General features: G+C 41.0%; 1 protein-coding gene across 2 annotated transcripts; it reads right to left on the reverse strand.

The window, feature by feature from the left end:
* Positions 1–1,469: 1,469 nt before the first annotated feature.
* On the reverse strand, positions 1,470–16,801 carry OR51E1 (olfactory receptor, family 51, subfamily E, member 1). Of its 2 annotated transcripts, XM_008258676.4 has the most exons (2): positions 16,702–16,801; positions 1,470–5,158 (listed from the first exon to the last, which is right to left on the reverse strand). In XM_008258676.4, the coding sequence occupies exon 2, from the start codon at positions 5,114–5,116 to the stop codon at positions 4,163–4,165; it is 954 nt and encodes a 317-aa protein (XP_008256898.1). In that variant the 5' UTR covers positions 5,117–5,158; positions 16,702–16,801; the 3' UTR covers positions 1,470–4,162. The 2 variants fall into 2 exon arrangements, with proteins under 2 accessions (XP_008256898.1, NP_001164894.1); NM_001171423.1 differs by lacking the exon at positions 16,702–16,801 and having other exon boundaries at positions 4,163–5,116.
* Between the last annotated feature and the right edge of the window lie 5,439 nt (positions 16,802–22,240).

Below are 22,240 nucleotides of genomic sequence, written 5' to 3' on the forward strand. Positions count from 1 at the left end.
AATAAATTATTTTAAAACTTTGCAGCTATACACAAAACACATAGAGCTGGTGTGGCACAGCGGGTTAAACTGCTGCACTTGTGATACTGTATCCCAAATTGGAGTGCCAATTCATGTTTCATCTCCTCCACTTCTGATCCAGCTCCCTGCTCAAGCATATGGGGAACCCCAGCAGAGTTTCATAAGTATGGACGGGTTTGGGTGCATTATCTGCTGAGGGTCTCATCAGGCTAAAATCACTTACCTGGCATGGTAAAATCTGATAATTACAATTTCACATCATTCTATGTCCCCATTTCAAATCCTCGTTTTACATCCTCTACTTTATTTTCTTAGCGTGAAAACCCTGCATCCTCTTTGGCTTCTTTAGCAGCATAAAGACAAGATTACAATCTGATTTTGTATGTTTCCCACCTTTGATCAAGTCTCAGATAAAAAGCTGTAAGATTCCAGGGAAGAACTTTTCAGGTTCCATGTCTAGGAGATAAATAGCTAATATTGACTCTAAAACTTTAACCCAATGTTATAATAAGGTCCTTTCCCAGATTCTGGTCTCCCTATCTCCAAAACCCAAACATAGGATGAACCTCTGGCAGGTTTGTTCATTGCATCCAAGGCAGTCTTATCTCAACTTAAGGAGTGACTTAAGATAACATTAACTTGATTAGATATCAGCTGGAAGTACCAAACTCTTTGAAACAGAAACAATCCACTTCTATAGTTGTTTGGGAATAATGAAGAGAGAACACATTTTGGGCCTGATATTAAGAAAAAGCCTTTTTTGTGAAATTTTATAAACAAAAAAAATGGCAACATATAATTCAGACTAAGGAAAGAAAGAAACAGGGACTTAAAAGTATTGAAGTCATTAAAAGATGAGTATTAGAAGGTAGATGACCAGATGGTATATGGAAAAATTAGAGATATTATAGTGGAAAAATTAGAGATATTATACTGGAAAAATAAAAGGGGAGAAGAACAACCTACTGGAGAAAATCTGCTATTCTAAGAAGTTTGGATTCTACCTGAAAGCCCATAAAAGATCTTTCTTGGATTTTAAGCAGGGGAATAAGCTTATGGGATTTAGGACTGGTGGAAAAGGTGTGTAAGACAAGGATATCAGTGTGGATGTAGTTTCAATTTCAATGTGGGAAGTAAGCATCTGGACCAGAGCACTGATATTCAGAATAGGGAACACAAGACATGTTTAAAACACATTCCTGTCCTTAATGTGTTGTACTATGTGAATTAACGGTATAACTAGTACTCAAACAGTACTTTACACTTTGTGTTTCTGTGTGGGTGCAAACTGTTAAAATCTTTACTTAGTATATACTAAATTGATCTTCTGTATATAAAGATAATTGAAAACGAATCTTGATGTGAATGGGATGAGAGAGGGAGTGGGAGATGGGATGGTTGCTGGTGGGAGGGAGGTTATGGGGGAAAAAGCTGCTATAATCCAAAAGTTGTACTTTGGAAATTTATATTTATTAAATAAAAGTTAAAAAACCACATTTCTAGAAAAAACTCATAAAATAAGCAGGTGACTTAGAGACAGATTTAACATTATTCAGATTTCTCCAGGACCCACCAGTGGTTCAAATGACTAAATGTTAGGACCAAAGGAAGGAGGTTCCAAACAAAGGAAATTGAAGCATGAAATAATGTTAATGTGAAAGGCACATAAGAAGGTCTTTGTGTAAAACATGGTCCAGCTTTCCTTCAAATTCTCTTAAAAGAGAAAGAAACATGCTAATCCCTAGCTCCAGGCCCTTCTAGAGGACTACACTGGTTCCTCATGAAGTAAATCATCAAAAGGCTGGTCTAGAAGTTAACAGATTTTTGTGATGGTTCTGCTGCTGTTTCTGGTATTCATTGCTTATTTAAACACAAAGATGCATATTTATATTCACAAAATAGTTAAATCATTCAGGATCAAATCCATGAAAACTTGTCTTGGGCACACTCACTATCATAGACAGAACTCCTTTCTAAACTTAGGATATGATTGCATTCCTAGAAGAATTTAAAACGAGTCTATCTGATTTATTTATTATCTATGTCTCCAAAAGGATTTCAAATGTAAGAGAAACTCACAATATGCCCATATAGAAACATGCACATAAATGCATATTAAAAATATGGAACAGCAAACACCAAAATCTTAATAATGTTTTTAAATCTTTTAAGACCACAGTTTTATTTGATATTTTCATTATATTTTTATTAATTTTATAGATTCAAGGTGTCAACATTTTTGTTTACAGTAATCATACATTGCTTTCCTAATTAAAAAAAAAGTCTACCTCTTCTCTTTCATTTCGCATTCTCCCAAGCCCAGTGTCAGGACCCTTTTGGGTACTGGCTTGATCCTCCACAGATCAACAGGACCAAAGCCTACACTGACCCAAGGTTATGCTCCTAGTTCTGTTGGCCACCACTCACCATTTGGCCTCAACTTCTGGATTATGGCCCAAGAGATCAGATATGCACCTGTGTCCTCTCCACTGGAATAGCCTCTGTGCTACTAGCTATGGCCAGAAAGTCCCATGTACTATGAGGCCATGTGCTATGCTCCCCACTATGCTGGCTACTTCTTTTACTCAGCTGACTTACTCTGGGTCTAACCAGGACAATCCCTGTGGTTGGTTATCTCAATTTTTGCCCAGTCTCCTCCCACTGCACTCTTCTATATCCAGCTGCCTGATTCCTATTTTGCTTTTTCTGGAAAGTACTGGGATTAACTTATAGGATTCCCAGGTGGAACCATTTGGTGATAACACAATGCTAAGCATGGGTGACAGGAATGAAATAATGCTGCCTCTTCTGTGGTCTTATTATCCAATCATTGATGCTGCCATCTTCCCCTCAGAGCAGCTCAGTTCCACGGACACATGTGGCATGCAGCGATGTGCTCTCCTCACTTTCTCACTTATCCTTACCCTAGCTTGCTTGCTAGCCAGCCACATATGCCACTGGACATATTCAGTCTCCTGGAACCTGTTTTTCTTGACTCCCAGGTCTGTGGTCCTTTGTCTTATGGGATGCTAGATGCTAGATGTTCTCAGCTGCTTCTCTTCCTAAAGTGCCTCTCAGGTATCCCAGTCACTCCACTGCTAACCACATTTTATTTCCCAAATAAGGCACTGTTTGGGAAATCTCCAAACACTCTTGCTTCCACTACACAGGCAAAATGACAATTTGGACCAGCAAAAAGAGCAAAACATATTGGGATTAAAGCCATAAACTCTGTTGACAGGAAATTCCTAAATACAACACCAATAAGTGAGAGTGAAAATTAATATCTTCTCTGGAAAATGCAAGACTCTGGAAATGCCTAACTGTCTTACTGGTCTCTTAACAATATTTCCACATAGTTAGGGATTGGACCATTAAAAGGCGTTTTCTTGGCTTAGCTTATGAGAATCCATGCAATTCACTGATTTCCAATGAACATCAGTTTTCCCACTGGTACAATGAAGGTACTAATAATATTGCCTCCTAAATCAAAAGGTCAATAAGAAAGTTAAGTAGGCAAAAGGGTGTACATAGGCTTTGAAAACTCTCAGAACAAAGTGTAGTCTTTCATTAATGTAGTGAATGAAGTCTTCTAAGTTTTGCTTCCAATCTTCTCCTTCAGGACTACTGCTATGGGAAAAAATTTCTTTCCTTCTTCATGGAGGTCATTTTGAAGAAGTATATCACTTTGCCCAATATCCTATATGGTTGACAATTGGAAGATAAAGTCATAGCTTTAAGCCAGATTATCTGATTCTGTTGTATTCTTCTGTTTCTTTTTTGTCATGCTTAAGCCTTTGGCAAATGTTTCTCAAACATGCATATCACCCCTATCACATACTACTCTGAAAAATGAGTAGAAGCAATTTAAATTTGGACTGGATAAAGAAGCTGGAAATTATAACCCCCAACCAAAACACTTCAGGTGTCTTAAGAATTGCAAAAAAAGAGGAAATAATATTGAAAATGGGTATTGGGAGCATATGGTCCTACCGTCTCTTTCCCCACAGAAATTCCCAAACCTGATTCATTTTTGAAGAATCTAAATTGTGCATTTTCCTCTTAATACTGTCTTCCAAAATATTGACATTAAAATCAAGTGGAGGACTTTAAATAGACAAGAAGTTTGACTGATGACACCCTAGGCATCTGAAGAATGTGTGATCATGTGGAAGAGACGAAGGATGCGCTGCCGGATCTCTTTTGTCTTGACTCCATAGACGATGGGGTTGAGCACAGGAGGAACCAGCAGATAGATGTTGGCCATAATGACAGGCAATAGAGAATCACGTCGCTTACTAAAGCGGTGCACCATAGACAATCCAATGAAAGGTACATAGAATATGAAAACAGCACATACATGAGAGACACAAGTGCCAAATGCCTTTGCCTGGGCTTCACGTGTCAACCCCAACACAGTCTTAAGGATAAGTAGATATGAGAAGGAGATGAGAAGTGAATCCAGGCCAATGGCAGAGATGATGACAATGAGGCCATAGATGACATTGACATGGATGTCAGCACAGGCCAGCTTCATGACATCTTGATGAAGGCAGTAGGAATGTGAAAGTATATTGGATCTGCAGAAAGGCAGTCGCTTTATGAAGACAGGAAGAGGCGCCATTAGTGCAGCACCTCGTACCACAGCAGCCATGCCAATCTTGGCAACACGAGGCAACGTGAGTACAGTGGCGTGGCGTAGTGGGTGACAGATGGCCACATAGCGGTCAAAGGCCATAGCCAGTAGCACTGTAGACTCCATACCAGATAAGGAATGGATGGCAAACATTTGTATCAAACAAGCATCAAACTGGATGGTAGTGGAATTGAACCAGAAGATGGCCATCATTTTGGGCATTGATGAGGTGGAAATGAGGATGTCAAGGCCAGAAAGCATGCAAAGAAAAATATACATCGGCTCATGTAGGCTGTGCTCAGTCCGCACAATGTAGATGATCAGCAAGTTACCTATCACAGCAATAAGGTAGAGGGAGCACAGTGGGAAGGCCAGCCAAAACTGAGCCTCTTCTAAGCCTGGGAGGCCTATTAGTATGAAATAGGTGGCACTGGATTCATTGCCACTGGAGCCCACCATAATGAAGAAGCCAAGTTGTTTCCTGTACCAGGCAGGTAGAGGCTGGAATGAAAAAACACAAAAAAGTCATTGTCAAATCCTCCAGAATCCTAACACCAAACCTTCCTCTACCCAAATGTCCTATTATATAACCCAAATTCTAATTCCATTGCCCATCCAAACTCTGAGACTGTTCTAAGCTAAATCTAACTGTAACTCAAGCACCAAATGCAAATTTTCCCAATTCTACTTTCTACCAAATCCTCCTGTATACTCAATCCTGATAGTAAGAAAAATATTAATACAATGTTTTAAATCATTTAGTTGTCCAAATAAAGGCTACTGAGTATGCATATGTCTTGAAAAATAAAAAAAAAAAAATCACAGCACTTTGTCTAACCTATCCTACCTGTATGATCTCTGATGCTGAATATTAATTATAATTCTAACCATATTATTAGACATCTTAAATAATAAATAATAAATTCCAGTCCAACTGTAGCAATTCTACTAGTAATACAGATTAACAATGAAACATAGCATAACCCAATTCTACTCTTAACCCTGACTTTAACATTAATAAAGACATGTTAATAGGCTTTTTAATCAATAAAAATTTATAACATCTATTTTATTATGATAAACCCAAATCAATACAAACCTGACATTGACTTCATCCTGATCTTTTACTCTACATTTTACTCTATTCCAAATGCACATTCAACATTTTATACTTGTCCCGATTACTCCATTTTTATCCAAAAAAGGAATGGATACCATCTATGTCCAACCAGATCTCACTCACAAGTCAAAATACCTCCCATCTGCAGGGGGTATTGAGTGCTAAAGTCCCATGATTCCCTTTTTCACCAGAGTTTTCTTCAGTTAAATGGGAGGCACCTCACCCAGCAGGTTATACCATACCCAGATGAGACACTTCTAGAAGTCAGTGATTGCCTAACAAAGGGGTAGAAAGGCTGGCCTGTGTGCCTGCATGCAGCAAGAATAGTGATGCTAGAAACTACAAAATGCTTCCTATAAGCAAAAAAAAAAAAAGAAATTTTATCATAGGTATGAAGGTATTTTTATGGGAAAATGGAATTGAAATGTAAGTCTATTTTGTTGCAGAGGAATTTCAAGATCCATGCATAGGGTTTTTTTTTATCACAATATACATTTTCCATGATTTTTTAAGCTCCCTGGTGTGTATAGGAAAAAACATTGTAAGAAATGTTCCATTTCAGGCATCCACTGGGGATCTTAAAACTTCTCCCCAAAGATAAGGGAAGACCATTGTACACCATTTGAGCAAGGATTCCCATCCCAGCTCTGCTTCTAGGAGACCCACCCAGCCTAATGGAAAGGCATTGACCCAATTACAATAGTAACTCTGAGACAATGGCATTAGAAGCACTGAGGGAACAATCAGTCTTATAGCAAGGTTCAGGCTGAATCTGATGTGAATCTGATGATAAAAGTAATCTATATGGGGACATATTGCGGAGGTGGGAAAGACCAGATCTGGGTTATCTCAGTTTAAATCTCTTTGTTAAAAAAGTTAATTAACTCCCCTCATCCCCCCTTCCTTTGTTCCTTGCAAAAATACTCACTACACTAGTCTTGTTTGTGTGTAATGAGTATCACACAAACAAGACTAGTGTCTGCTAATACTAGCTGATAGAATCAAAAAGGGAGAGAATGATCCATCATCGGAAGCGGGATACACAGCAGACTCATAGAATGGCAGATGCCCTAAACAGCACTCTGGCCTCAGAATCAGCCCTTAAGGCATTCGGATCTGGCTGAAGAGCCCATGAGAGTATTTTAGGCATGGAAAGCCAAGACACTCTGGAAAAAAAAAAAAAAGAAAGAAGACCTAAATGAAAGATCTCTGTGAGTGAGATCCCAGTGGAAAGAACGGGGCCACCAAAGAAGGAGGTACCTTTCTCTGAAGGGAGGAGAGAACTTCCACTTTGACTATGACCCTGTCGGAATAAGATCAAAGTCGTTGAATTCAACAGGCTTCCATAGCCTTGGCAACTCATGACTAGAGCCTAGGGAGATTACTGACGCCATAAACAAGAGTGTCAAATTGTTAAGTCAACAACAGGAATCACTGTGTACTTACTTCTCATGTGGGATCTGTCCTTAATGTGTTGTCCAATGTGAAGTAATGCTATAACTAGTACTGAAACAGTATTTTACACTTTGTGTTTTTGTGTGGGTGCAAACTGATGCAATCTTAACTTAATATATACTAAATCGATCTTCTGTATATAAAGATAATTGAAAATGAATCTTGATGTGAATGGAATGGGAGAGGGAGCGGGAGATTGGAGGGGTGCGAGTGGGAGGGAAATTATGGGGGGGGAGCCATTGTATTCCATAAACTGACTTTGGAAATTTATATTTACTAAATAAAAAAAAGAAAAAATATTAACCAATGTAATCATCAGTATTATTGTGATACAAAATTTAGATTTTTGTGACTAAATAAATCATTCTGAAATAGCCAAAAAAACTCATTATACTTACAATTTATTAATAAATTTTATACATTATAGTTTTCAAATAGTTTTACGCATACTATACATTCCCACATTATATTAATACAAACACACAGAATTATGTGGCTACCCTTGGTATGCAAGAAGATTGGTTCCAAGACCCCCCACAAATATCCAAACCCATAAATATCCAAGTCCCTTATGTGAAATGGTGTCATATTTGCATTTGACCTAGCACACACTCTCATATACTGTGAACCATCTCTAGATTATGTATAACAAGCAATACAATGAAAATGTTATATAAATAGCTGTTTAAAATTACATAATAAAAACTATATAACATTTGTCCTTCAAAGCTTCCTAAAGAATGAGGCTAAGGCTCCTTTCCAGCTGAGACCACAGACTTTCTTAGGTTTCTTGCCCTACCCTAGCCTGCTTCCCTCACTCTTCACATGACAGCATTCCCTCAATATAAAGTAGCCCCCCCTTATCTGCAGATTCACTTTCTGTTATTTCAGTTAATATTTTTCTAGTGCAAAAACATCAAATAGAAAATTTCAGAAATAAACATTAACTTTACACTGCATGCCATTCTGAGTATTGTGATAAAATTGCACATTATCCCACTCCATCCATCCCAGGATGTGATTCATCCCTTTGTCCAGCATATTCATATCATATATGAATATGCATTATTCATATATGATTAATACACTCTACTAATCACATAGTAGTCACCTCAGTTGTCAGATCCACTGATGCAGGAGCATAATCACCATTATTTTACTTAATAATGACCATAAATCTCAATTTTCGATCCACGGTTGGTTGAATCTGCAAATGCAAAACCCGCAGATACAAAGGACCAAATGCATATAGCTTTCATATATAAGATTGGATTCCTGGGACTTGATCCTTGAGAACCAGAGCACTACAGTAGGGGCTTCCCACATGGATTACCATAAAATCATTGAGTATGAGGCAGAGCTCATGACCAGCATCAGGAGATATTTAGACCATTCACTGGATCAGGATGCATCAGTAATGTTTGTTCCACCATTGAGTTTTCATCCAGAGGTCCCTTCAGAACAGACATGGAGTTCAGTGGGAAAACAACAGTGGGAGCGGGACTTTTGTAACAGAGGTTGACACAATTTAATTCAATATAATGGAGGAGAAGGTAGAGGAACCACACTTAACCTGATCTTCAGGCAAAGAAGGCAAAGCCATCTATGCCCTCCACTCTTTTGAGGCTTCTCTGTGAGAAATTCACTCCTTAAAATTGCTCCCTCTCCCATCTGCTGCGCCTCATCACTCTAATCACTACTTCTTGGCCTCCTTTCTGGATCTCCACCATCTGATTGACTTGTTAACTTACTGTTAAGTGATCATGCTCTCCCAAATTCTACCTCCAGTGCTCTTCCTGTACTCTACGCTCTGCCCAGGTCATCTCTCACCTCCCTCAGTAAATCCATTTTTATGAATAAACTATTGATTCCAGCTTCTATTTAGTGAGCCATGAATTTTCTTTTTGTGATCAAAATTCATAGTTCCAAAGTCTAACTGAAAGGGTCTGCCTGGTTTCCTCTCAGGCACATCAAACTCTCCATGTCCATTAAAGGAGATCTTCCAGAGGCTATATTGTGGAGCTTTTAAGAATATGACCTTTGAAATTGATCCTGCATTCAAATCCCAGTCAAACTTTGTGAGCTGTGTTATCTAAGGCAAGTCATTAAACCTTCCTAAGCCTGAGTTTCTTCATCTTTAAAATGATACTGGTCCCTCCCTTGAAGGTGTCAATGTGAGGATTAAATGAGACAATTATTGTAAAACATTTAACACATAGTTTGTATGCAAAAAATTATAAGCGTTTTTGTTAATCATTTTCCTCTGGTATCTCTTTTTTTCTGTTACAGCATTTTAACCACTCACACAAGATACATATTCTGATCTCACTGTCATGCTGCTAGTTAACCTTCCTCACTGGCACAATCCAAATAACCTAACTCAATGAAATGCATCACTGTAAAGGCTAGTGTGGCACCGTAGGATTCCTGCATCCCATCCTGGAGTGTCAGTTTGAGTTCAGGTTACTATATGCTTCCAATTTATCTTCCTGCTAACACAGCTGGAAGGCAGCAAATTATGACCCAAGTACTTCTGTCACCCATGTGGGAGACCATCAAGATGGAGTTCCTGGCTCCTGGCTCCTGGCTCCTGGCTCCTGGCTCCTGGCTCCTGGCTCCTGGCTCCTGGCTCCTGGCTCTGGCCTGGCCCAACCCCAGCTATTGTGGGCATTTGGGAATTGAATCAGAAAATGAAAAAATCAATATCTCTCTCTTCCCCTCTAACTCTCACTCTATCTCCCTTTCAAATAAATTTTTAAATAATTTTTAAAAAGCATCACGTCACTGCCTATTATATCAGAAAAACACCCTTAAAACTCCAAATTGCTTCCAGAATAAACAATAAACTTAAGACATGACCGTGGGTCTGCCTCAGTGTTTGTTCTAAGTTTTCCCCCACCAGGCTTCCTCCCCATGGGCCTTTGCCCCATGCTGTTTCACAAATGTGGCATAGATTCTCCTGACTCTGGGTCTTTTTGTCTTCTGCATGTAGCATCCCTTTGTCAAGAAAAGCTGTTTCTATCAGACCTCTCTCCTCGACTCCCACACTCATTTTTTTTTCAAGTCCTGGCTTACTGTCTCTCTCCAAAGCTACTTTTCCTAAGCCTATTTCCCCTGAGTGTAATTAAATATTTCCTGCTCTGCACTTCCAAAGAACTCTATTTAGGTCTCTTTTTATACATTTACCCTCCTGACTATAATAGCTACAAGTTCTGTTGTATTTGAAGTCCCCTGAATTATAAACTCCGTAATACCAAAAACCCTACTATATTTACTAGTTAGTGTTTAGTTTATGTTTGTGGAAGATGAAAGTAACTTTTGTCCATAGATGATGCCTCAATAAGCATCTAATGAGGCTAATGCAGCTAAAGGGGTATGTGAGATTTCCAGTTGTCTGAACTATAGAGATTTGAAAAGGATAAAACAAAGTTGGTAAGGTCAATACAGGGTGATCTTAAGTTCAGAATAGGAACCTTGGGGGACCAGCATGTGGCATAATGGGTAAAGCCTGCAACACTGGCATCCCATATGGGCACCAGTTCAAGTCCTGAATGCTCCATTTTCAATCCAATTCCCTGCTAATATGCCTGGGAAAAGCTGTGGGAAATGGCCCAAGTGCTTGGGCCCCTGCACCCATGTGGGAGACCCAGATGAATCTCCTGGCTCCTGGTTTCAGCCTGGCCCAGTCTTGGCTGTTGCAGCTATTTGGGGAGTGAATCATAGAAGATTCTCTCTCTCTCTTTCTCTCTCTCTCTCTCTCCCTGTCTCTCTCTCTCTCTCTCTCTCTCTCTCTCTCTCCTCCTGTAACTCTGCCTTCAAATAAATGAAAATTAAAAAAAAAAAAAAACAGGAATCTTTAGCGTCAAACAGAAAAGCCCCTTTTTTATAGAGAGCCAGAGGGCATGAGAGGATATACAAAAAAGAGGTCAGCTACAAAGTCTTGAATCTTAAAAATGCAAACAGGGGTGAAGTATAGCTTTTCTGAGGGAAGGGTGACCTGGGATCCCTTACAAGGAGACATCAGAAGGCGGCTCTTGCACTCCAGAGGGCCAAACATCGTGTGATCCAACAATTTTACATGAACAAATGTGATAGAGCAGGTCAATCCCAGGATACAAATGTTTTCCCTAGGAAACAAATTGGGAAAGGATCATGGATTGTCAGGTGCAACACTATTGCCTCTAAGAGTAATGCGGTGTGCAGAATCCTGAAGCATTAGGAAGGCAGCAGATGATAGCCCAAGTATTTAAGCCTCTGATACCCACACTAGAGACCTGGATAGAGTTCTTGGTTCCTGACTTCAGCCTGGCCCAGCCCTGGCCATTGAAGCCATTAGGGGAATGAACCTGTACTTGGAAGGAAGCATATTCTCTCTCTCTCTCTCTCTCTCTCTCTCTCTCTCTCTCTCTCTCTTCTTCCTCTTCCTCTGACTCTCAACCTTTCAAGTAAATAAATCTTAAAAAACAAAAAAGAATCCTGGGGCAATCCTTGGCTCTAAACAAACACGTAGAATAATAACAACCCCACAGTGTCACTGTGAAATTATATGAGTCAAGACATGTCAAAGGGCATTGTAAAAAAGGAATCACAATGCACACTTCTCTTTTCCCCCATAAAAATGAGGAACCAGTTCTCTGAAAACATATGAAATTTCCAAGCACTTTTTATTTCCACTCACTCTCAATGCCCATACTCATACCCAACACACACTGACTAGCAGTGAATCTTTAACAATAGCAAGACTGGCACTGGCATACCAGAATTCAAAACAGAGAAGTTTTAGCTGGCCCGGAGCGTTGGTGCCTAGACAGCACAAAGTAGATAGCTGTTGCTGAAGGTAAATATCAGGCTAGATCACAGAAGACTGCAGCAATGGAGAAATGAAGAAAGAGGAAGCCAGTCAGGGCCTATGTGTCATCATTCAATGTCCAGCCCCAAAGCAATCCCTCCTTCAGTCCCTCCAAGAGGGAGGAGAGGTACCAATAACTCTCAGGTTGCTGCCCAGTCTTAGCAGCTGCTAGTCATTAGAACCACTTGCATGCACTCAGAAAGATAATTTTGGGCTCTGAAAGAAGTTGGAACTAAATAATTTTATTTCAAAAATGTAAAAAAAATCAAGGAAAAATAAACTAAGTATATTTTTCTCTTCTTTTTGTCTTTATAAAGTGCACATACTGCCCTAATCCTCAGGAAGTAACCTTATGCATGAGATCTCCCTAAAAAAGTAGAATTATCTTAGCAAGTCCCATGAATGTTTCTTGGAGAACTATGATGAACACCTCAGTCCTTTCTCACAAACAAGGGAGCAGGTGCCCCCAGATTTACAGAATGGAAATCCACTTTGGAACCCTCAAGCCTCTTCTGCCCTTCCCCCTGACCATCAAGATTTTATTGCCAGTGTCAGTTCAGCTCCCATCATTACCCCAAAATCACACTCTTCCCCAGAACTCTAAATTCACTCCTTCTCACAGGCCCACAGAAATCCACTGGGTAGGAAGACTGGGAGCCATGAACCCTAACTCTTATGGCCCAAGAGAACACTGAGGTCACCTTCACCCCTGATTTTGTTGTTTTTGTTATACTAACAGAGATTATTCTATGCTACAAAATGCCAGATACTATGTAAATATGATAAGTATTATCTCAAAACTGACAAAAGCCCGTAAGGACAGGAGTTCTATGCATCCTTTCTATGGTTGGGATAAGAAAACCAAGGCTCTGAGAAGTTAAATAACATTTCCAGGATTTATCAGTTGACTGGTAAAGCAGAAATTTAACTGATCTTGTGTAACACCAAGTCTTATATACTTGCTCCTATATTGGGCTGTCTATAATCATGCTGCAACTTCTGAAAGCTCATAAAATATGACCAAGAGGCAAGGTTAAAAAGGGGTGTGACAAGTTGACACTTGGCCTGGGAATACTCGTAGAAGGGAAATCAATCCAGCAATAAAGATAACCCTCATGGATGGATCTTAGGACACATTCCTTTCCTTCCAGCCCCAACTCTCCTGTCTATTACATGGGCAGACTTCACAGTGGAGATTAGAAAGCTTTATCTCTTCCTTTTTATTTAATGAGAACCTCTCATCAACTTTTCATATGGGCCTTATTTATCCCATTTGACAAATAAAGAGTTAAAGCCTTAATGCCAAATCCATGTGCTTTCCAAATGCCAGCTACTTCTCTGCCCTTCTCCCAGGATCCTTAAGAAACGACTGGTGCTTTGCAAAGACTATTCTCCAAGGAATCCAAAATTGAGGACTTGTGGATCCAGCGCCTCTCTAGGACTCAGGACATGTGACTGGCTCTGCCCACTTAAGTTCAGTGTAGGAGGGAAACAAGATGGAATGAAAGAGGAGAGTTATGATATTTGTGGTCATCTGAGCAAATGCATAAAACGCTCCACTCCAAGAGCAGTGGAGTGGGGGATGCTAGTGCAAGATTCTACAGGATTATTTTCAAAACAATGTCCTTGAAGGGAAGCACAGATGTACTCAGGAGCCTCTAGCTCTTACCTCCAGGCCCACAGAGGAAAAGCAGATGTCAAGGGACATGGTGTGGCTGGCAAGGACTGTAGGAACCCATCACTCAATTCTTGGAAAGTGAGCCCTTTTCCTAACACCCCATAAGGGTAGTAGCCCCAGAATCACTTCTACCCAAATTTCTACATCTGCTGTCTCCCGTACCTTGCTCGGATTTGACAAAGCAGAGGAACTTTTGTAGGGAACTGGACACTCTTTTTAGAAAGCTAGTATGAGAATAGAAAGATGAGAGTTCCATTTATAATTCCAACAAGTAGAATAAGAAGACACCAACCCCACCCTATTCAAGTCAACCTGGTACCTTAAAATCACCCCCAGACAGGACTCCTAAAGTTCAAGTCCCCACTCCTCCACTTCCCAGGTTGGGTCTGTTAGGTGTCCTAGAGACCAGAAAAGTTTGACCTAGTTATAGTCACTTCACAGCAATTCTGGCTGGCATACTCACACAAGTAAATGTGAGGAAAGTTGGACACCTAATGCAGGACATTAATCAGTGGATTCATTTTTCAACAGTTACTGAATGATTAACCATTGTGTGCCATACCCCATGCAAACCAATGGGGACACTGAAAGACAGAGTAAAACAAGGCACAGTTCTAGCCACCCAAGTTGGACAGAAATTGTGGCAAAGATGCAACCATAACAGCATACTGTGACAAGTGCTAAGACAAAGGGAACCACAAGGGCACGGGAAGCAAACGTAACACTGGCTCACCAAGCTGTTTAGGTTCAGAGGGCTTCCTTGAGGAAGTGACATCTGAGCTATGACTTGCATCACCAGCTGCAATAAATCAGGCAGTTAAGGGGACATGGGACAGCAGAGTTCAGTTAATGAAAATGAATCAAGGGTCAAAACTGGATATCAAAAAGTAATAAAAGAGACAAGGTCAGTGCTCTGCTGGAGCTCAAGTACTAGGAGGACAATGACAGAAAGTGAACAAAGAAGTGGTTAAGAAAAGTTCAGAAAAGCAAACTAAACACAGGATAGAGTGATGGGATAGAGAAGGAGGGGAGCAGAGCTCCGATATTCAAAATCAGGTTCAGAGAATGTCTGAAGAGGTGACATGAGAGCTGAGAACTGCATGATGAGAAACAGCCAGCATTCTAACGTCTGAGGAAAGAGAATTCCAGGCATGGGCAATGACAAAAGAAAAATGTATGTTTCAGAGTTTATTTATTCTTTATTTGAAAGGGAGAAAGAGGCCGGCGCCGCGGCTCAACAGGCTAATCCTCCGCCTAGCGGTGCCGGCACACCGAGTTCTAGTCCCAGTCAGGGCGCTGGATTCTGTCCCGGTTGCCCCTCTTCCAGGCCAGCTCTCTGCTGTGGCCCGGGAGTGCAGTGGAGGATGGCCCAAGTGCTTGGGCCCTGCACCCCATGGGAGACCAGGAGAAGCACCTGGCTCCTGCCTTCGGATCAGCGCAGTGCGCCGGCCACAGCGCACCGGCTGCGGCGGCCATTGGAGGGTGAACCAACGGCAAAGGAAGACCTTTTTCTCTGTCTCTCTCTCACTGTCCACTCTGCCTGTCAAAAAAAGAAAGAAAGAAAGAAAGAAAGAAAGAAAGAAAGAAAGAAAGAAAGAAAGAAAGAAAGAAAGAAAGAAAGAAAGAAAGAAAGAAAGAAAGAAAAGAAAGGGAGAGAGAGAGAGAGAGAAAGAAAAGAAAGGGAGAGAGAGAGAGAGAGAGAAAGAGAGAGAGATCTTCCATCATCATTTCACTCACCAAATACCCTCAACACTCAACAACTGTAACTGGGCCAACTCAAAGCCAGGAGACTGGAAATCCATCCAGACCTCCCATGTGGGTGGTAGGGATCCAAGTTCTTGAACCAATACCTGCTGTCTCCCAGCATGCACATTAGCAGGAACCTGGATTGGAAACAAGTAGGGACTCAAAGCTTGCACTCTGATACAGGATATGGGCATCCCAAGCAGCCTCTTAACTGCTGTGTAAAACGCCACCTTAAGAAAAAGTTCTTAAGACAAGAAGTTTAGAGGTTCATGGAACAGACAGAAAGATAAGTGGGCCAGAAAGCCAAGAGCACAGGAGAGTTTTAGAAAGTGAAATCAGAGGAGGACCAGGAAGAGAACATGTGAAGGTGGGTTGCAGGACACAGCAAGGAACTTTGCTCTAATTCTGAATGATTTGGGGGAATTTAAGCAATAGATTTAATCTTATTTGTTTTCAATGCACGTTGGCAAATGCAAAGACTAAGAGAGAATACGAGCAAGGCTTATTTGGAAAGCTGCAAATAAATTTAACATCACTAGGGGTAGAGAGGACAAGACAGAATGCAAGTTGCAGTATTGATAATAATCTGCTTTTGAAATGAACTGAAGGCTGAACTCTGATCCCAAGCACAGATTGAGCCAGGACTGGAACCCCAAGAAGATTGCTAGGTCCTAAGCTCATCCACAGCTTGACTCCTAATACACTTACACAGTAAGCCCCAACCCACCCACAGCCTCCACCTCTGCCCTAACTGTAGCCTGATCCCTGATCTCAGGCTGAGCTTCAATCACACTATTAAGCTGGGCCCTCACCCCTGCTACACACTGAATCTCAACTCAACCTCACTTTAACTCTTGTTTAACCCCAACCCAGTCTGTTCTCTGTCCCCATTCATATTCTTTGATGTCAGCCCCAGAAACCTCTAGATGGGCACATCAGGAAACTGGCCACTGAAAAACTGCTTGCAAAGTATCCTTTGGCATCAGCTAAAACCAACATATATCCCTTCTTTGCACAAACAGTAATTGTTAAGGCTGCCTACCCTTTGAGTCTGATTCTTCCTCCACATCCTCCAGCCCCAGCCTTGCACTTCTGATTCTTTCCAGACTGACTACTCATTCACTCAGCAGGTCCAGTAGAAGATCTATAGCTACAAGAAACTCACACACCCAGATGTACCTGCAATTTGCACTCACCTCACTGGAGCTGAAACAACAAACGTGTGCCCCTTTTCCCCAGCACTCTTCCCTTAGAGGTCTGGCAGGCAGCACTGAAACACAGCCCTCCCTGTCTCCGCCTCCTGCTTTGGACCTCCCCCGTCAGGGTTATTTATTCTCTTTCTTACCTCCTCCCTCCTTCTGCTCCTCCCTGCAGGGGAGACAGGGTGCTGTCCAGAGGGTCCATCAGCAGCAACCCCTCACCAGCTAACTGCGGCTTTGGTTTCACGTGTCCCAGGAGCATGTGCCTGGGCCTATGGGGAAAGCAGAGACTGGGAAGAGCAGGTCTCAAGAGTCCTCCCCAAAATGATCCTGTGCCAGCTGGGATACCTTTGCCAGCTCCCAGCGTGAAGATGCTGTAAGAAAAGGCTTAGTAAACCTGTGTGTGGCTATAGTCTTTGTGAAGGCCTCTTTCCACATTTATTTATAGGCTGGTTGTACTGAGTCAGAGGAAAGGCAAAGTCAATTGGCAGGGAAACTCAAGAGTTAAATGTTAGCCAGTCTCCATCCTGGTTCCTGGTGCTTTCTTTCTCCCCTGCCTTCTTGGTGGATGCTGCTTAGGTTCTTATTGAGCCTGGAACCTAATGGGAACATCCTCTCTTCCCCAAAGTCCTAGAGCTATACCTTCTTTTTCTCCCAGGCTCTGGCGTCTGTGTCTGGTTAACTCATAACAAGGGTCCCTAGGGACAGTGTCTCTGCCTTCCACTCTCAGCCTTAGGTTACTGAACTTCTGGCTGAGGGAGCAATGTGATTGCTTAACCCTCCCCAGTCTCCAACAGCAGCCATGTAAGACCAATGCCATCTGGTTTCTCTCTTAAGGGAAAAAATAGTGTGAGAACATTTTAGAGAATTAGAGGATAATTTGAATGTGAAACTAAGTACCTTACATTTTGATATAAGTTTAAACTATGTGTATAAATAAAACAACATGATTCTGGTTTGGTTTCTCAGTTTTTAATTGATCAATTTCACAGATATATGCCTTAAATTCATTTAGAGTGAATATCAGGGTGAATATAATTAATAATATTGCTTTATTATATCTCAAAATAAAAGGGAAGATTTTGAATGTACTCATCATAAAAAAATCATGAGGAATCCATGGACTACACCCCAACCTGAAAAATATTCAATCCAAATGTCAAGGCAGTGAAAGTTAAGGGACTCCTGAGGAGCTGTCATGGATGGGAGATGAAGGAGACATGAAAACTGAATCCACCGTGAGATCCCGTTTTAGATGCTGGGATGTAAAACATATGAGAAAAAAAAGATGGTATTCAAATAACATCTATAGTTTAGCTTACACAGCCCTGTGTCACTTTGATATGTTCTGAGAAATGATCAGTTAGTGGGTAGTAGGCTAAGCCTCTGCCTGGGGTGCTGGGCATCCCATATGGGAACCAATTCATGTCCCAGCTGCTCCACTTCTGATCCAGCTCTCTGCTGTGGCCTGGGAGAGCTGTGGAAGATGGCCCAAGTGCTTGGGCCCCTGCACCTATGTGGGAGACCTGGAAGAAGCTCCTGGCTCCTGGCTTCAGATGGGCCCAGCTCTGGCTGTTGCAGCATTTTGGGGAGTGAACCAGCAGATGGAAGAACTTTCTCTCTGTCTCTTCTCTCTCTATATCTGTAACTCTACCTCTCAAATAAATAAATAAAATCGTGTTAAAAAAAAAAAAAGAAATGAGCAGTTAGGTGAGTACCTCATTATACGAACATCACAGAGTGTACTTCCAGAAACCTAGGCGTACAGCCTAGTATACACCTAGGCCATGTGATGCGTGTGTGTGTGACCTATTGTTCTGGGGTCATGATGAACCAAACATGAAATTAAACTAAGCACAAGAAAAAAGACATCCAAGACATGCATGTCCATCATAACACACAGTAAACTTTATTTTACAGTAAACTTTTTTTTATAAAGAGAAGGGGTACATTCTAAAATAAAGCTAAAATGTTTAGTATAGTAAATATAGAAATGGGGAGCATGGTCATTTGCTATCATTATCAAGTATTTCAAGTATTATGCACTGGATGAAACTGTTTGTGTGATACTTTATGTGACTGGAGAAGTCGCAGGCCTAATTATAACAGCATCAGTACGAACGTGTGAGCAATTTCGTGTGCTATAACTTTGCTAAGTGATAGGAATTTTTCAACTTCATTTTAACCTTACTGTATATATGGCTTGTACCTAACCCAAACGTCACCATGCAACACTGAGCTATTGTACTAATGTTGATTTCAATGTTTTGATAATTATACTGCCATTGCCTCAGTAGTGGGCAAGTTCACCTAAAAAATCTTAAAAACAAGCCCTAAAATGATCAAATTATTTCCAAGTGGCTTACCTGTCTTTTTGAACAAAGTGCAAGAATATCTATAAGGACATAAAAATCTTACCAAAGTAATATTTACAGTGTCTGACAGGTAATCAAATTGCCAGGCATGCAAAGAAACAAGGAAAACAAATCAAAAGTTGATCAAGAATTGATTCAGATTTAAAAAAAAAAAACAGAGGACACAGATGTTAAAATTATTATTATAATACTGTATTAAATGGGTTCAAAAATTTGGGAAGAGCCATGAAAGGCATTTTTAACCCCAAACTTCTAGAGAAAAAAAAATTATAATGTGTCAGATGTACAACTCACTGGATGAGATTAAGGACAGGTTAGATACTGCAGAAGAAAATATTAGTAAATTTGAAAACATAGCATTAGAAATTATTTGTGTGGCTGGCACTGTGAAATAGAGGGTAAGACTGCCACCTGTAGTGCTGGCATCCCATATGGGCTCCAGTTCGAGTCCCGGCTGCTCCAATTCTGATCCAGCTCTCTGCTATGGCCTGGGAAAGCAGTAGAAGATGGCCCAATTACTTGGACCCCCTACCCATGTGGGAGACTCAAAAGAAGCTCCTGGCTCCTGGTTTCAAATCAGTGCAGTTCCAGCCATTGCGGCCAATTGGAGAGTGAACCAGCGGGTGGAAGACCTCTCTCTCTCTGCCTCTCCTTCTCTCTCTGTGTAACTCTTTCAAATAAATTTTTAAAAAGCTTTAAAAAATTATCTGAAATTAAACAGTGATTTTTAAAAAGACTATTTTGAAACTGAACACAGCATTCATTAATAGTGTGGCAACTTCAAACAGATATAAATATGGAGTCCCAAAGGGAGGAAGGCAAAAAATAATAGCCAGAAATTCACAAATTTGATGTAAATTTTTAAACCCACATACAAAATTAATGAATTCCAAACACTACAATCATAAAAATTAAAGCAAGATGTGTTGTAATAAAGTTGAACAACTCCAGGGATAAACAGAATGGTGTGGAGTTAACATACAGGTTAAAATATCAATCGGGGTGTCCACATCCCATACAAGAATGCCTAGTTTGAGTCTCAGTTACTTCACTTCCAATCCAGCTTATTATTCATGCACTTTTTGGAAATGCAACAGATGACGGCTCAAGTACCCGGGTCCCTGCTACCCACATGGGAGACATGAATTGGGTTCTGTGTTCCTTGCTTCATCCTGGTCCAGTCCTGGATGTTGCAGGCATTTGGAAAGTGAACCAGCAGGTGGAAGACCTGTCTCCAACTGTCTTTTTTCATAGACAACATGACCATGTATATAGACAATCTTATGGAAAACATAATAAAACTTCTATAAATTATAAATGAGTTTAGCAAGGCTTAAGGTTCAAGGGCAACATAGAGAAATCAATTACAGTTTTCTATTTTAGCAATAGACAATTATAAATTTAATTATGCCATACTATTTATGTTGTCATCAGAATATAAAACATTTTTTTATTATTTTTTGACAGCAGAGTGGACAGTGAGAGAAAGAGAGAGACAGAGAGAAAGGTCTTCCTTTTGCTGTTGGTTCACCCTCCAATGGCCGCTGAGGCCGGCTCGTTGTGGCCAGTGCACCGCGCTGATCCGAGGCCAGGAGCCAGGTGCTTCCTCCTGGTCTCCCATGCAGGTGCAGGGCCCAAGCACTTGGGCCATCCTCCACTGCTTTCCTGGGCCACAGCAGAGAGCTAGACTGGAAGAGGAGCAACCGGGACTAGAACCCGGGGTGCTGGCGCCGGATTAGCCTAGTGAGTGGTGGCACCGGCCTCAAAATTCTTTTTTAAAGTAAAAGATAACTCACAGATAGAGGGAGAAAGGAATGTAAAGTGTACAACTGACAAAATACTTGTACGTAAAAATATATTTTAAATATGCCTATCCTTGCAATTAAGATGCTGTTTCAGGTGCCCACATCCCACACTGGAGTATTTGGATTCTATTCCTGGCTTTGGCTCCCAATTCTGGCTTCTTGTTAATATGGACCTTGGGAGGCAGAAGTGATAGCAAAGGTGATTAGGTTAATGACACCTAAGTGGGAGACCGTTTGAGATTCTAGCTCTCAACTTTGGCCTGGCCCAGTTCTGGCCATTGTAGGCATTTGCTGGAGTGAATCAGTGTGCGAGAACACTCTGTTTATCTATTTATGTGTCTGTCTGTCTGTCTAATTGTCTTTTTCTCTCTGTCTCTCCAATAAATAAGCAAGTTTTTATTAAATCCAAACTCTATGCAAAACAAAACAAAAATGAAAGAGTTACATACAGCTAACAGCACATGAAAAGATGTCCAGTATTGGCTGGCGCCGCGGCTCACTAGGCTAATCCTCCGCCTTTCAGTGCCAGCACACCAGGTTCTAGTTCCGGTCAGGGCGCCGGATTCTGTCCCGGTTGCCCCTCTTCCAGGCCAGCTCTCTGCTGTGGCCAGGGAGTGCAGTGGAGGATGGCCCAAGTGCTTGGGCCCTGCACCCCATGGGAGACCAGGAGAAGTACCTGGCTCCTGCCTTCGGATCAGCGCGGTGTGCCGGCCACAGCACGCAGGCCGCAGCGGCCATTGAAGGGTGAACCAACAGCAAAAGGAAGACCTTTCTCTCTGTCTCTCTCTCTCACTGTCCACTCTGCCTGTCAAAAAAAAAAAAAAAAAGATGTCCAGTATCACTATTCCTTAGAGAATTACGAATTAAAACCACAATAGCATGCCACTTCACCCCTGCTAAAATACCAAAAAATAAAAGATGTCTAAACCATTCAAACATTGGTAAGAATGTTGATGAATTGTAAGTCTCATATAATGCTGGGAGTATAAAATGAGACAAGCATGTTGGAAAACAGTCTGTTAAAAAATTAAATACAAACTATAATACTACAGCCATTCTGCTCCCAGGTGTTTACTTGAAAAAATAAATAAATAAAAATATATGTCCATAAAAAGACCAGTACACAAATGTTCACATCAACTTCATTTGTATTACTCAACCCTGGAAACTTCCTAAATGTTCCCCAAGAAGGCAAAGGCTGAACAAATTATGACATAATCACACAATGGAATGTTGCTCAGCAATAAAAGGGCTGAGCTCCTTATACACACAGATGCGTTTCAGAGCAATTGTGCTGAATAAAAGAAACCAGACCCAAAATTAGTTCCTACTGAATAATTCTAAGAAATTCATACT

This window comes from Oryctolagus cuniculus, chromosome 1 (genome assembly GCF_964237555.1).
Source record: "Oryctolagus cuniculus chromosome 1, mOryCun1.1, whole genome shotgun sequence".
In the NCBI taxonomy this organism is placed as follows: domain Eukaryota; kingdom Metazoa; phylum Chordata; class Mammalia; order Lagomorpha; family Leporidae; genus Oryctolagus; species Oryctolagus cuniculus.

Bases quoted from the DNA above. Each gene is read 5' to 3' on its own strand.
- OR51E1 (XM_008258676.4), bottom strand. From the start codon at position 5,116: ATGGTGGGCTCCAGTGGCAATGAATCCAGTGCCACCTATTTCATACTA.